Below are 15,182 nucleotides of genomic sequence, written 5' to 3' on the forward strand. Positions count from 1 at the left end.
GATTAGTAAATATTAGCTATTGTTACTATGAGTGCAGGGTAGCACATTACATTGATTGCCTCAATGAGCCCTCTGACCTCATGAACTAGGTTACTATTATTATACTGTTTTTTAAAAATTGTAGTAAACTACACATAACATAAACCATCTTAGCAGTTTTTTAAAAATCTATTTTGAGACAGTCTCTCTCTGTTGCCCAGACTGGAGAGCAGTGGCACCATCTCGGCTCATTACAACCTCTGCCTCCTGGGTTCAAGTGATTCTCGTGCCTTAGCCTTCTAAGCAGCTGAGATTACAGGTGCACACCACCAGACCTAGCTAACTTTCGTATTTTTAGTAGAGATGGGGTTTCAACACGTTGGCCAGGCTGGTCTGGAACTCCTGGCTTCATGTGACCCACCCACCTCAGCCTCCCAAAGTGCTCGGATTACAGGCATGAGCCACCGCGCCCAGCCCATCTTAACAATGTTTAAGTATATAGTTCAGTAAGGTTAAGTACATTCATACTGCTGTACACCCAGTCTCTAGAACTCTTCATCTTGCAAACAGAACCTTTATACTCCTTAAATAACTCATTTCCTCCTCCCCTCAAGCCCTGGAAAGCACTATTCTACTTTCTATGAATTTGTATTATTATAGTCTTTGCAGACTGAGAAAACCAAGGTTCTGAGAGTAATTTTTTTTTTTGAGACAGAATCTCACTCTGTCGTCCAGGCTGGAGTGCATGGCACAATCTTGGCTCACTGCAACCTCCGCCTCCCAGGTTCAAGCAATTCTCCTGCCTCAGCCTCCTGAGTAGCTAGGATTACAGGCCCACGCCACCATACCAAGCTAATTTTTGTATTTTTAGTAGATACGGGTTTCACCGTGTTGATCAGGCTTGTCTCAAACTCTCGACTTCATGATCTGCCCACCTCGGCCTCCCAAAGTGCTAGGATTACAGGCATGAGCCAAGTAATTTGTTTTTAGAGAAAGAACCTGGATTTGAACCCAGAGCCCAGGTCATGCTCTGAGCCACTTTGCAATATGTTCACCTCACAGAACAGCTGTGATGTGTTTTCCCTCCCCCCGTAATAGTGATGGCCACAGTATGCCAAGGCCCTCCTCTGTACCATTCTCACATTTAATCCAGGCAGCAGCCCTGCAGTTGTTGTGAGGGGTGGTGTCCTATTTCCCAGCTCAGCAGCTGGTACAGAATAGGGTTCAGTGAGTATGGGTCTGTTTGATGTCTTTAAGTAGGCCAAATAATACTAAATAAGTTTGTATTGCATTTTTAATGCAATTGTCTACATTTTTAGAAAATAGATTCTTTTTGGAGAGAACCAGCTGAAATGCATGAGGTCATAAGGGCTTCCCAATCATCTCCACTTCCCCCTCCTCTGCAGAGTCAATCTGCTCTCCTCACCCCAGGCCAGTCCCTGGGCAGCCCCGCATCTTTACCTCATCACTAGCATTGCTATTCACAGCCAAAGGCAGAGACAAACAGGCAGACAGGCAAGGGGACATAGGAGACTCTCCGTGCTCTGCTTCCTCCCCCTGCTGCTCCACCCCCACACTATTCCCTCTAGCCATAACCAATCCTGACCAGCCTGGAACATGCTCTGGCCTTTCACGCCTCCATGCCTTCGCACATGCTGTTCTTGAAGACTGGAATGCTTTCCCTCCCACCTTCTCCACCTCCAAACTCCTACAGTCTTACCAGCTCAGATATCACCTCCTCTGTGAAGCCTCCCCCCTCCCCGCCAGCTAGGAGTCCACCCCCTCCTGGGTGCAGACGAGCTCACCCCTTATTATAGCACTTGGACTGCAATGACTGTTTGCAAGTCAGTGTGTCCCCCATGTCCCCAACTCCTTGTGCAGTGATGAGCCTTTATCACCCCTCCTAGCAGGGCTCACGAGAAGCCCAGGTCATTTTGATTTTTTGAGGTGCCCCATCTGTTTGAAAATGAAGAGATGACAAAACAGGATTACACACATCAAGGCATGTTTTAAAATGTTTAACAAATTAATGTTTTTGATACAAAAAACTATGACAATTGTGCTGCTCACAAGATAATTATAAAATTTGTTAAAAGGTAAGAACTTACAGTGCTCCACAGGCACAGTGGCCTGGTAACAGAGTACAGGTTTAAAGATATATAAGGAGGGTCTTTGATCCCATCAGCCAGTGGAGCTGACATAATGTATAACCTTATTTAGAGAGAATGTTGAAAGACTAAATTGGAGACCCTGGCCAAATGGCTCTTCTGGCCTCTTTCCCAGTGATGACAGGCTGTCCTGCTGCCTCTGCACACAGTAGGTGCTCATTGTTTGCTGAATCATGGGAACAAATACAGCTTTCCAAGTTGGTTACTGAAAATCCATACAGTAAGTATTCCCAAGAAACACTGCAGTCCAGAACAATGGGGCAGGAAGCCACCTCCTCCTCCAGTGACCCCAACCCTGAGTCCAGCTGAAGGCTGCAACAGGAAGCCCCTCAGCCACTGTCCTTCCACTCCCTCTTCCCCACTCCCCCCAGGGGCTCCAGATGCAGTCATGCTTTCCATCCGCTCCCAGCCTCTCTTCTCTTTCCAACCTCTAGAGGGTCCCAGGTGAAGAAAAAAAAGCACTTACAGAAGGAGGCAGGCAGCCAAGCTGAGCCCGGGGAGTCGCCCTGGGCGCCACCCCGCCCCCGCCCCGCAGGCCTGAGGAATAAAAGAAACAGCAAGAAGACAAAGAAGGGCTTAAAGCACTGGGGCAAAGGGGTGGGGGGAAGGCCTAAAAAAGTTTACAAAGCAGCCTGTCAGAGAAGGGATGAAAAGGGACCCCCGCTGGGCTGAGGGGCTTAAGCCCTCAGCTCACCTTAGGACCAGTTAGAAACCTGCAATTACTTCAGCTAGTCAGAAAGGCTCCCCTCCTCCTCGCTCCAAGGAGCGTGGTTATTAACCTCTGACCCAGAAGTTTCCCTGAGCGTGAAGCCTCAACTTGCTGGGGTTTTGGCAACCCCAAATACCTATGCTCTACTAGGCTCCACACACCGCTCACTGGAACCCATCAAACTGGCCCAACCTCTGTTGCGTCTGAATTTCTGGAAGAAACACAATGTGAAGATAAGGTCACCCACAGTTCCTCACAGCTATTGAGCCACTTTGATTTCCCAGATTTTCTGAGCTATCCAATATACCCACAAGCATTTCTGGAAGTTTCCCTTACCACCAAAGCCAGGGTTAATAAAAAGTAACGGCTATCATCCAAGAGCGCACTCTCTGGAACGCTTTAATCATCTCACTCACGCCTCACAACATCCTTAGGTATGATGACCCTTATTTTAGAGAAAAGGAAATGGGCCTGCTGGATTCAATGACTTTCCAAAGGATACACAGCCTGGATTCCAAACCAGGTTTGTCTGACCTTGAGGCCCACGCTCCTTCCACTGGGGATACTGCCTCTAGGGGACCCTCCAGGATTCCATTTTATATGGTGCTCGGATCAATTTTATTTTTATAGTCAAATTTAGCAGTGGGGGGTTGTATACTAACTTTAGAGATATTAATGTTACTAAGTTCTGGTAACCCACTACCATCGGACCAGCCTCGGATCGATTTTAGATGAGGTAGGATGGTATAATTGTGACATCTGAAGAACTGAAGAATTCTTAGCCCCACAGTTGCGGGTGGAAAGAGAAGGAATGGGAAAGTCTGCATTATGGCTGGGCCGGGTCCTTCTAGTTCTTTTTAGACACTTGGGTAATTTAATCATAAATAACCGGGCACTGGGAACAGGACATTCACCAATAAAAGCAAGGCCTGGAGTTATGTTTGAAAAAAATTTTGAAGTTCCTCAGTGGGTGGATCTATCTGCAAAACAAAAGAAAGGCCCCTTTCCCAGCCCAGGCAGAGAAGTCTCCTGTACAGTTAGAGACAACAGGCTTCCGGGCACGTAGCCAAGGTTCTGGGGATATTTATAACTTGAAGAGGGTGGGAGTCCCTAATAAGCTGCTATATTCTTTTTCCATCACTTCCCTCTCCAAGGCTACAGCGAGCTCGGAGCTCTTCCCCACGCAGAATGCCTGCTTTCCCCAGTGCTCGACTTCCATTGTCTAATTCCCTCATCCTGGCTGGGGAAAGGGAGAGCTGCGAGTCCTCCCGTTCCGAGGAACTCCAGCTGAATGCAGCTTAGTTGCTGGTGGTTTCTTGGCCAGCTTCTGTGGTCTCAGGGTTCTGCCTGAGCCTGTGGTTGCTCTGAGCTGCCTGCGAGTCTGAGGCCTCGGGAATCTGAGTCTTTCGGATCAGCCTATGATATCTGGGCTTCGCCTGCAAGTCTACGGATCCGAGATCTACCTACGGGTCTGAGACCTCCGGGACCTGCCCGTGCCCTCTAGAATCTTTCTGAACGCCAGGTCTGAGAGAACGCTGCGGCTCTGGAATCCGTTCGCGGTCTCTCAGGTTTTGGAGACGACGATCTAGTGGATCTTTTGCGGGACAGGAGGTAAGTCTGTTCGTCCCCCACTCGGGTTTTCGGCTTCCTACCTTCAACCGGACAGGGACTGCTAACATCCTCAAGGCCCGCCCGGATCAGGGCCTCAGACGCCCAGGGTCCCTTCGGTGCGGAAGGCCGCTGGGAGCCCGTGTAGCAGACAAGCCCTCTGGGACGATAAGGAGGGCCCGCCCCCGCCCAGGGGCCTGGCTATCTCCTCCTTACACGCCCTACACCGCCACCTGCTTTTGAGTTCCCCCACGGTTTTCGCCTCCCCGCCGCTGGACGCCACTCAGCCCGCCGCTCGAGGGGCGCCCTCTTGAGAAAGACGCAGTCGCACGCCCCTACAGGGTTAAAGCGCCGAAGACAAGACACCGCCAGGCTCTACTTGCCGACCGCACTCCCGAGTCGCCCCGGTGGCTCGGGGCCTCTCGGGAGTTGTATTCCGCACAGAGCCGCGCGGCCGCAGGCGCTGCTGGGAGATGTAGTGCGTGGGCGGGGCTCAAAGTTCAGCGCGGCCTCCGAGTCTCCCCTGGGGAGTGGGCGGCTGCCGCTTCCCTCTCCGGCCTGTGCTGTCAAGCAGGGGCTAATTCTAGCTCAGCTCAACACAGGCCAGCTCCTAAATTAGGCCTGACTTCGCAGATAATAAGGCCCGACTCAAGAGAAGCTTCTAGGGACGTGAGGCGAAGCAGGGCAGCCTCTAGCTTCATCGTGCTGCAGTCTCCATAAGAAAAAAGCGAGAATACTCCGCCCTGACTGGGAGGACGGGCTTACTTCTTCACCCTTTTGTTCTTTTCCCTCCTTGGCTTTTGGCCTCTGGCTAGCTTTTGTACGCGGGAGTGGAACTCCAACTCCCGGCAGGCCACGGGGGCAGGCACAGGCGCACTAGAGGCTCTTGGCCAGGCTGTGGGAGGCGGGCCTAGTGTTCTGCCTCTGATTGGCAGAGTGGTTCACGAACTTCGCTCGCTGACTGGCTGAGGCAGCTGCCGGAAAGGACCCGGCCTCGAGACGGCAGAGCGGAGGCGTTCCCTGGGCTGGGCTGAGCGCCTCCTCCCTGAGACAGCATCGGTCTAACCCCCGGCGCGGGAGGGACCCAGCCAGGGGGCTGTCCTAGTAGATTCCTTCATTGCCTCCACCCCTCTGTGGCAGAGACACAGAGGGCGGGTCGCGCTCGAGGGTCAGGGAGGAGAGTGACCCGGCTCTGGTCCAGGGCCCTCCCTGCCCGCCTTGGGGCCAGAACTCCAGCCCTGGGGAGTGGGCAGGGCCTGTTTTCCGTGCCTCACGCCCTGCTTTTCGCCTCCTTCAGCGCTGTCTGCTAGCTGCTTTTCCTGCTCTCTCTCCCTGGAGGCGAACCCTTGTGCTCGAGATGGCAGCCACCCTGCTCATGGCTGGGTCCCAGGTAAGCCGGGGGTGGTTTCTCAGACCTTGTCTCTGCTTACCCACCTCGTCCGGCGTTTCTCTGCTCTGCAAGTCCCTGTGGGAAATTCCCTGGGATTAGTAATTCGCTGGCTTCGATATTCTGTCTCCAGGGGCCTAGTACCAGGCCAGTATAGTCACAAACAAGCATATATCGAACACCTGCTGTATGCCTTTAAAAACTGGGGAGATAAAAGATGGACGAGATGGGCGCTACCTTCTAGCTCACAGCTCACAGTTCCCAATCTGTAGGGAGGAAGGCGCATCCACTTAAGCGTGGCACAACGTAATAAGTGCTCTATTTGCTGTAGGAACAAAGTGCTGTAGTGTGGGAATCACTCCCAAGAAGTGGGCGTGATTAAGTCTATCTGGGGCATGCAAGGGGAGTGGAGCAGTGCAGAGGGGTAGGGGGCATTGAAGAACAGTTGGTACTGGAGCGGGACCTTAAAGAGTAGTAGAATTTCGCTAGTGTGAGAAGGATATTCCAGGAAAAGAGGAACATTATAAGTAAAGGTATGGAGCGATGCAAGTGCCAGATATGTCTTGAGAAAGTCACAGCCGGAGGATAAAGTTCCTGAGTGGGGCAGGGATAGCTGGCCATGGGACCAGAGCAATCAGCTCGTAAATTGCTGCCTTCTTTACCACATCTCTTTTTTGCTTGTGTATTTCTTATTTGGACTCTATAGGTCACATTTAATATCTTTTTCCTCCTGAATATTTCTAATCATGTTTCTAATTTCAAGAAGTCCTAAATACAGAATAGTAGGGAAGTATCGTGTGATTTCAGGCACCTGTGACTTTTGAAGATATGGCCATGTATCTCACTCGGGAAGAATGGAGACCTCTGGACCCTGCACAAAGGGACCTTTACCGGGATGTTATGCAGGAGAATTACGGAAATGTTGTCTCACTAGGTAAGTAAGGATTCTACCTTTCTTCACCTCCACGTTTTTGAGATCGTGTCAAAATGGCTTAGTTCTTTCAACACAGCCTAGTGGTTTGATTTTTTAAAGCACTTAATTGGATATTGGCTTGACTTGAGTCCTCAGGCAGATCTTTGAATGTGGGAACATCCAGGTCATATTGTCTAAAAAGAAAAAAACTGCTTCTGCACGTTTTAGAAACGTTCAGATTTCTTGTGCCTTGAGTCATTTTCCAATCTCCAGCCTGTTTGTACAGATCACTGACCAAACAGGTCTGGCGTAATAGTGCTTGCCAGAATATAAATGCCCCCGTAACTAGTGCTTTTACTCTAGGGTGCTAAAAGATGAGGGGATTCTAACCCAGGTTCGTGGGAGGGCGAAAGCCACCTTTTTGTGTTTGTTTTGGCTTCAGAGCCCTAGCTTTGCCTCAAGTTCCTTAGCTGAGTAGGTTCTCATCTAGAGATGTTTCAGTGTTGATGATGATAGATTTGTAGTGTGTCAAATGCTGTTCCAGAAGAATGCTGAAATAGTTCACAAATTCTATTAGAGAGGGCAGCTGATTTTTTTTTTCATGGTCTGCAAGCCTCTCTTCTCTCTTTGCTGTACTTTGGTCTGGGTGTAACTAGAATAAAGAGTATATTCTTGAGCTGAACCGTCTTTTGACTCACTTTGCCTCACGTCAAGACTTGACAGACATTATTAGCAAGCGTGTATCGGTCACTAGGTCATCTGCCATTCATTAGGACTAATCCTTTTTTTGAAATCTTTATTCCCATAGCCTTTTTCAGAACAAAAGGCAACTCTGAGTGCTTTCCTTTTTAACTTGAGCTTTCTCTGATGTCCCTGGTTTCTTGAATCCTTTCTTTATAAAAGTAACCATAAATAGTTATCCAGATCTATTGCAGTCTGTAACCCAAATATTCCACTTAATCCAACAAAAGCAAAAAATGACAATCTTTAAAAAATGTGAATTTACAATTCTATAGTTTAGCCCCAAAAGCACTTGTTAGAAGGATGGAAGCGCCAAAAAACTGGTTTCTTGCCCAAATAAGTTTGGGAATGGGAATGAGTTTAAAAATGATTACAAGGCATTTTTTTGTTTTGTTTTTTGTTTTTTGGTTTTTTTTGAGGCAAGATCTTGTTCTGTTGCCCAGGCTGGAGTGCAGTGGCACGATCACAACTCATTGCAGCCTTGACTTCCCAGGCCCAGGTCATCCTCCCATTGCAGCTTCCTGAGTAGCTGGGATCACAGATGTGTACCACTTTGCCCGGCTAATTCTTTTTATTTTTTTTTTAATTTTTAATTAATTAATTAATTAATTTTTTTGAGACAGAGTCTCACTCTGTTGCCCAGATTGGAGTTCAGTGGCCCGATCTTGGCTCACTGCAACCTCCGCCTCCTAAGTTCAAGCAATTCTCCTGCCTTAGCCTCCCGAGTAGCTGTGATCACAGGTGCATGCCACCATGCTCAGCTAATTTTTGTATTTTTAGTGGAGACGGGGTTTCACCATGTTGGTGAACTCCTGACCTCAAGTGATCTGTCCACCTCGGCCTCCTAAAGTGCTAGGATTACAGGCGTGAGCCACCATGCTCAGCTTCTTTTTATTTTTTTATTATTTATTTATTTTTTTGTGTGATGGATTCTTGCTGTGTTGCCCAGGCTGGAGTGCAGTGGTGCGATCTCAGCTCACTGCGAGCTCTGCCTCCCAGGTTCCTGCCATTCTCCTGCCTTAGCCTCCCGAGTAGCTGGGACTACAGGCGCCCGCGACCACACCCGGCTAATTTTGCATTTTTTTTTTTTTTTTTAGAGACGGGGTTTCACCGTGTTAGCCAGGATGGTCTCGATCTCCTGACCTCGTGATCTGCCCACCTCGGCCTCCCAAAGTGCTGGGATTACAGGCGTGAGCCACCGCACCCGGACTGCCTCTTTTTATTTTTAATAGAAGCGAGACCTCCCTATGTTGCACAGGCTGGTCTCAAACTCCTAGGCTCAAGTGATCCTCCTGCATCAGCCTCCCAAAGTGCTGGGATTAGAGGCCTGAGCTACTGCATCTGGCCTTATAAGGCCTTTTTACCTCAGGATTCCTTAGAACCTTTAATGGGTTATTAGGCATTGTGAATTTTGAAGGAAACGATATTGTATGCACCATTTACCAACCCAGTTTATCCATGAACCCTTTTCTCCCAAAATACATATTCTTTCTGAAGAGTGTACTAAGAAACCCAATTTGGAGAATGCAGTGTCTGGTATAAAACTCCTTGCAGATAGTGGTTGTGTGTTTTGAATTTCTTTTTCTTTTTTTTTTTTTTGAGACAGAGTCTCGCTCTGTTGCCCAGGCTGGAGTGCAGTGGCGCGGTCTTGGCTTGCTGCAACCTCTGCCTCCCAGGTTCATGCCATTCTCCTGCCTCAGCCTCCCGAGTAGCTGGGACTACAGGCGCCCACCACCATGCCTGGCTAATTTTTTGTATTTTTAGTAGAGACGGGGGTTTCACTGTGTTAGCCAGGGTGGTCTTGATCTCCTGACCTCGTGATCCGCCCACCTCGGCCTCCCAAAGTGCTGGGATTACAGGTGTGAGCCACTGCGCCCGGCATGTATTTTGATTTTCATTTGAAGACTGCATGTGAAATGGACAATGCCAAGAATGTTCTCAGCCAGACACCTTTTCTGCCTTCTTCAACTTTCCCACTCCTATTTTCATTAAAAGGTCACTGAAAAGTAGGAAGTGACATTTGTCAGTCACTTTTCTGTCAACTATGACATAGGTAAAGATTCATTTTTCTCCATATTAACATAGTTGGTTCCGGCCGGGCACAGTGGCTCATGCCTGTAATCCCAGCAGTTTGGGAGGCCGAGGCAGGCAGATCACCTGAGATCAGGAGTTCAAGACCAGCCTGGCCAACATGGTGAAACCCTGTCTCTACTAAAAATACAAGAAAATAGCTGGATGTGGTGGCAGGCACCTGTAATCCCAGCTACTCAGGAAGATGAGGCAGGAGAATCGCTTGAACCCAGGAGGAGGAGGTTACAGTGAGCAGAGATTGCACCACTGCACTCCGACCTGGGCAACAAGAATGAAACTCCATCTCAAAAAACAAAACAAAACAAACAAACAAAAAACCATAGTGGCTTCTTAGTAAATATTTTATGATGCTACTAATGATGAAGGCTTGGCAAGTTAAAAAATACATACTCACAAAATACCTAGAATCTTGCCTTTTAGATATTAGAGTCTCATATTTTCTGCTTCCAGTGTTCTTTCAAAACACGAATATATATAGTTTTTTTTTTTTAAGAGACAGGGTCTCGTTCTGTCACCTATATTGGTGTGCAGTGGCACAATCACAGCTTATTGCAGCCTTGAACTCCTGGGCTCAAGTGATCCTCTTACCTTAGCCTCCTGAGTAGCTGGGACTACAGTTGCATGCCACCACATCCACCTAATTTTTTAAATTTTTTTGTAGAGATGGGGTCTCTCTATATTGCCCAGCCTGGCCTTGAACTCCTGGCCTTAAGTGATCCTCCTGATTTGGCCTCCTAAAGTGTTAGGATTACATGCGTGAGCTATGGCACCTGGCCTGTATAGTTTTCTTAATGAATCATTAATTACAGTGATACAGAACGTGAATTTTGACAGACCTGAGTTTGAATGCTGGCTCTATCATTTACCATGGCCTTGAGCAAGTCATTTCACTTGTCTGGGTCTTGAATTTCTCATTAATGAAGTAGAAGTAATCACAATTCCTGACTCTCAGAATAGCTGTGATAAAGAATATATGTGATGAAGAATATAAATAATTTAGGCTGGGCACAGTGGCTCAGGAGTTCAAGACCAGCCTGACCAATATGGTAAAACCCTGTGTCTACTAAAAATAAAAAAATTAGCTGGGCGTGGTGGCATACACCTGTAGTCCCAGCTACTCAGGAGGCTGAGACAGGAGAATTGCTTGAACCCGGGAGGCAGAGGTTGCAGTGAGCCAGCATCACACCACTGCACTCCAGCCAAGGCAACAGAGCGAGACTCTGTCTCAAAAAAAAAAAAAATTTTAGTATAGTGCCTGGCACACAATAGGTAATTTTTGTACTTACTAGTCTTATTGTTTACTTTTTATTACAGATTTTGAGATCAGGAGTGAGAACGAGGTAAATCCCAAGCAAGAGATTAGTGAAGATGTACAATTTGGGACTACATCTGAAAGACCTGCTGAGAATGCTGAGGAAAATCCTGAAAGTGAAGAGGGCTTTGAAAGTGGAGATAGGTCAGAAAGACAATGGGGAGATTTAACAGCAGAAGAGTGGGTAAGCTATCCTCTCCAACAAGTAACTGATCTGCTTGTCCACAAAGAAGTCCACACAGGCATCCGCTATCATATATGTTCTCATTGTGGAAAGGCCTTCAGTCAGATCTCAGACCTTAATCGACATCAGAAGACCCACACTGGAGACAGACCCTATAAATGTTATGAATGTGGAAAAGGCTTCAGTCGCAGCTCACACCTTATTCAGCATCAAAGAACACATACTGGGGAGAGGCCTTATGACTGTAATGAGTGTGGGAAAAGTTTTGGAAGAAGTTCTCACCTGATTCAGCATCAGACAATCCATACTGGAGAGAAGCCTCACAAATGTAACGAGTGTGGAAAAAGTTTCTGCCGTCTCTCTCACCTAATCCAACACCAAAGGACCCACAGTGGGGAGAAACCCTATGAGTGTGAGGAGTGTGGGAAAAGCTTCAGCCGGAGCTCTCACCTAGCTCAGCACCAGAGGACCCACACGGGCGAGAAACCTTATGAGTGTAATGAATGTGGCCGAGGCTTCAGTGAGAGATCTGATCTCATCAAACACTATCGAGTCCACACGGGGGAGAGGCCCTACAAGTGTGATGAGTGTGGGAAGAATTTCAGTCAGAACTCCGACCTTGTGCGTCATCGCAGAGCCCACACGGGAGAGAAGCCGTACCACTGTAATGAATGTGGGGAAAATTTCAGCCGCATCTCACACTTGGTTCAGCACCAGAGAACTCACACTGGAGAGAAGCCATATGAATGCAATGCTTGTGGGAAAAGCTTCAGCCGGAGCTCTCATCTCATCACACACCAGAAAATTCACACTGGAGAGAAGCCTTATGAGTGTAATGAGTGTTGGCGAAGCTTTGGTGAAAGGTCAGATCTAATTAAACATCAGAGAACCCACACGGGGGAGAAGCCCTATGAGTGTGTGCAGTGCGGGAAAGGTTTCACCCAGAGCTCCAACCTCATCACACATCAAAGAGTTCACACGGGAGAGAAACCTTACGAATGTACCGAATGTGAGAAGAGTTTCAGCAGGAGCTCAGCTCTTATTAAACATAAGAGAGTTCATACGGACTAAGTCCTGTAATTATGATAAATGATTCATTTGAAGATACAATTTTATTATCATTGAACACCCTCAAGACTGAGCTGCTTTTATCATAGTCTCCTAGTTGTGGGCCACGATTTAAACCATCAGAGATGACAAGCCATTTGAAATTCTGACCCTCAGCCTTGGGAATGTTATCTCCTCCAAAATGGTGATTTTTATTCACTCAGTGGGCTACTTCATTAAAATCAGCCCCACAGGTAACTGGAAATCTGAAGACCAGGGGACAAATGCTGGTGAATGCCCAGGCCTGGAAATAGAGTAAATCTTTCAATGTTATTTTCTCTCATCCTTGGCCCAAGGAACTATGCTAAGTGAAACGTGGGACTGTAATAGGGTGGTCATGGCTGCTTTGGAAAAAGGCAACTAGAGGCTCTGCCTGAATTGCCACACCTATTCACACACCATAGTAGTTGGGCACACACATCTTCCCCTCCAAAGGGCTTTTTCCTTGAGTTGCTCATGCATTTGTATCTTTTCCATCTTCCTGAGGGCAAGATTTTGCACGAAGAAGGCAATGATTGTAACTTTTCTCCTTCTCATTGTTTCTAATTAGCTCCTTTAAAGCTTGCATCTTTGTGAAAGCTAACTGAAGATACAGTTGGAAAGGAAAAATAAGACACAGGTTTGGGGACCAAGGACCCATCAATGATGGTGACTTTAGCAGAAGATGCCCACAGTTATTACTGCCATTATTCAGATTTATGAATTTTCTTTGGGGATCACTATAGAGAATATTGTATAGAAAATATCTTCAAGAAAAGATAGGACCATCAGTGACAGTTAAGTGTAAGGAGCAAGTGGAATTGACTCCTTCAGGGAAGGAACCAGAGTCCCTTCCCAAGGAATGTAGGTCGTTTCTGTGTTCTTTCCCCTCTAATCTTTAAGATCAACTCTTCCTATCCTGCTAACTCTAAGATTTGATAAGGGCCACATCCCAGTGTTTATCTTAGCTTGCATCAGGGCATGTGTATGTACAGTAATGTGTATTCCTGTGGTTTTTCTAATAGCAGAAACTGAATTTACAGAGACTTAGCATGTTCTTGGGTGATGTGAGTCATGTGACAGAAGTATAGACATAACTCCAATGTGAGAAATGTCCTTTTTTCATTATGGAAAATAATTTAAACACTAGTGCTTTAGTGTGCACTCTCCTGTAAGGTCTGTCTTTGTACAGAGCTAAGTACTTGTTTGTATGTGTTTGTCAATTGTGGAAGATAATGACCGGACAAATAGGTCGATTGTCCTATTCTCAGAATGAATTATCTTCTATGGCAATGAAGAACTCTTTGGCTTAGTCAGAAGGAATTAACAAACCTCGGTAGGAATGTATTTCCATCCTCCCACCCTACAGATATAAGTGGTTAAAATAACAGTTCACCCAATTTAAGCCCAGTAGTGTCAGTTTTCCTAATCTCAGTCCAGGTAGGAATTAAATATCTCAAGTGTTGATGCTATCCAAGCATGTTGGGGTAGAAGGGAATTGGTACCCAGAAAATGGGACTGGAGTGAGGAATATCTTTTCTTCTGAGAGTACCCCCAGTTTATTTCTACTATGCTTTATTGCTACTGTTCTTTATTATGAACGTTGTAACATTTTAAAAATGTTTTTGCCATAGCTTTTTGGGACTTGGTGTTAAAGGAGCCAGTGGTCTCTCTTGGGTAGGGTACTATAATGAGTTATGGTGACCCACAGCTGTGTGGGACCACATCACTTGTTAATAACACAACCTTTAAAGTAACCCATCTTCCAGGGGGGTTCCTTCATGTTGCCACTCCTTGTTTTTTTTTTTTTTTTTTGAGACGGAGTCTCGCTCTGTCGCCCAGGCTGGAGTACAGTGGCACAATCTCGGCTCACTGCAAGCTCCACCTCCCGGATTCACGCCATTCTCCTGCCTCAGCCTCTCCGAGTAGCTGGGACTACAGGCGCCCGCCACCACGCCTAGCTAATTTTTTGTATTTTTTAGTAGAGGCGGGGTTTCACCATGGTCTCGATCTCCTGACCTCGTGATCCACCCGCCTCGGCCTCCCAAAGTGCTGGGATTACAAGCGTGAGCCACCGCGCCCGGCCGCCACTCCTTTTTAAGGACATACTCAGGCAAGGAGCATGTTTTTTTGTTATTTACAAAATCTAGCAGACTGTGGGTATTCATATTTTAATTGTCGGGTGACACTTGTTCTTGGTAACTAAACTCAAATATGTCTTTTCCCATATATGTTGCTGATGATTTTAATAAATGTCAAAGTTCTCCTGTTGCTTCTGTGAGCCACTTTGGGTATCAGCTTGGGAGTGGCCATAGATGACCGCATTTCCATGACCTAACTGTGTTTCACCCCCTTTTCCTTCCCTACTGTTCTTGCCCCACCCCAACCAGTTCCTGCTGCTGCTTTTGGCTTCTTAGAGGTGAAGGGCTCAAAACAAGACTTCTAAGCACCCAGCTATCTCTGTACATGAACAATCTAGCTGGGAAACTTAAAGGACGAGGGCCACACCAGCTGTCTCCTCTTTCTGCCAATTGTTGCCCGTTTGCTATGTTGAACTTCGTGTAGAACTTATGCATCAGACTGCCTTCACTAATGCTTTTTGCATGCCTTCTGCTCCCAAGTTCCTGGCTGCCTTTGCACATCCCGTGAACAGTTTGTGCCTGTTTTCTATGGTTGTGGAGAGTGAATGAACAAATCAATATGTAGAGCAGTTTTCCTTATGGTATTGGTCACAGTTATCTTAGTGTTTGTATTATTCTAACAATATTCCATAATTAAAAGCATAATTTTTAAAGTCAGCAAACCTGAGAATTATTTTAGTAACCCAGCACTGATTCGTTTAATGGCTTTTCGTCAGAGTCATTAAAATTGGGCATGATTGTCTTTACACTGATGCATTCCGTACAGACGTACAGATATTTTACACAGATGTTCTGTAGGAATTTGGGAGTACAGTATCTTGAGCCCTCTGGTTATTGCCATATCTTGGGAAGATGAAAAAACC

General features: G+C 46.8%; 1 protein-coding gene and 1 long non-coding RNA gene across 3 annotated transcripts; one reads left to right on the forward strand and one right to left on the reverse strand.

The window, feature by feature from the left end:
- Positions 1 to 1,982: 1,982 nt before the first annotated feature.
- On the reverse strand, positions 1,983 to 3,891 carry LOC129472261 (uncharacterized). Its single transcript, XR_008653860.2, has 2 exons — positions 2,993 to 3,891; positions 1,983 to 2,577 (listed from the first exon to the last, which is right to left on the reverse strand). It is a non-coding gene; the product is annotated as an uncharacterized lncRNA (long non-coding RNA).
- Positions 3,892 to 3,942: 51 nt separating this feature from the next.
- Positions 3,943 to 14,981, forward strand: ZNF436 (zinc finger protein 436). 2 transcript variants are annotated; one of them, XM_055261712.2, is made up of 4 exons: positions 3,943 to 4,467; positions 5,762 to 5,854; positions 6,659 to 6,785; positions 10,911 to 14,981. In XM_055261712.2, the coding sequence occupies exons 2-4, from the start codon at positions 5,822 to 5,824 to the stop codon at positions 12,161 to 12,163; spliced, it is 1,413 nt and encodes a 470-aa protein (XP_055117687.1). In that variant the 5' UTR covers positions 3,943 to 4,467; positions 5,762 to 5,821; the 3' UTR covers positions 12,164 to 14,981. The 2 variants fall into 2 exon arrangements, with proteins under 2 accessions (XP_055117687.1, XP_055117688.1); XM_055261713.2 differs by lacking the exon at positions 5,762 to 5,854.
- The last annotated feature ends 201 nt before the right edge of the window (positions 14,982 to 15,182 follow it).

The sequence above is a fragment of the Symphalangus syndactylus genome, chromosome 22 (genome assembly GCF_028878055.3).
Source record: "Symphalangus syndactylus isolate Jambi chromosome 22, NHGRI_mSymSyn1-v2.1_pri, whole genome shotgun sequence".
Taxonomy (NCBI): domain Eukaryota; kingdom Metazoa; phylum Chordata; class Mammalia; order Primates; family Hylobatidae; genus Symphalangus; species Symphalangus syndactylus.

Coding starts and splice junctions, on each gene's coding strand:
- ZNF436 (XM_055261712.2), top strand. CDS start 5,822: ATGGCAGCCACCCTGCTCATGGCTGGGTCCCAG. Junction 5,855..6,658: donor TGCTCATGGCTGGGTCCCAG/GTAAGCCGGGGG, acceptor GTGTGATTTCAG/GCACCTGTGACTTTTGAAGA. Junction 6,786..10,910: donor CGGAAATGTTGTCTCACTAG/GTAAGTAAGGAT, acceptor TTTTTATTACAG/ATTTTGAGATCAGGAGTGAG.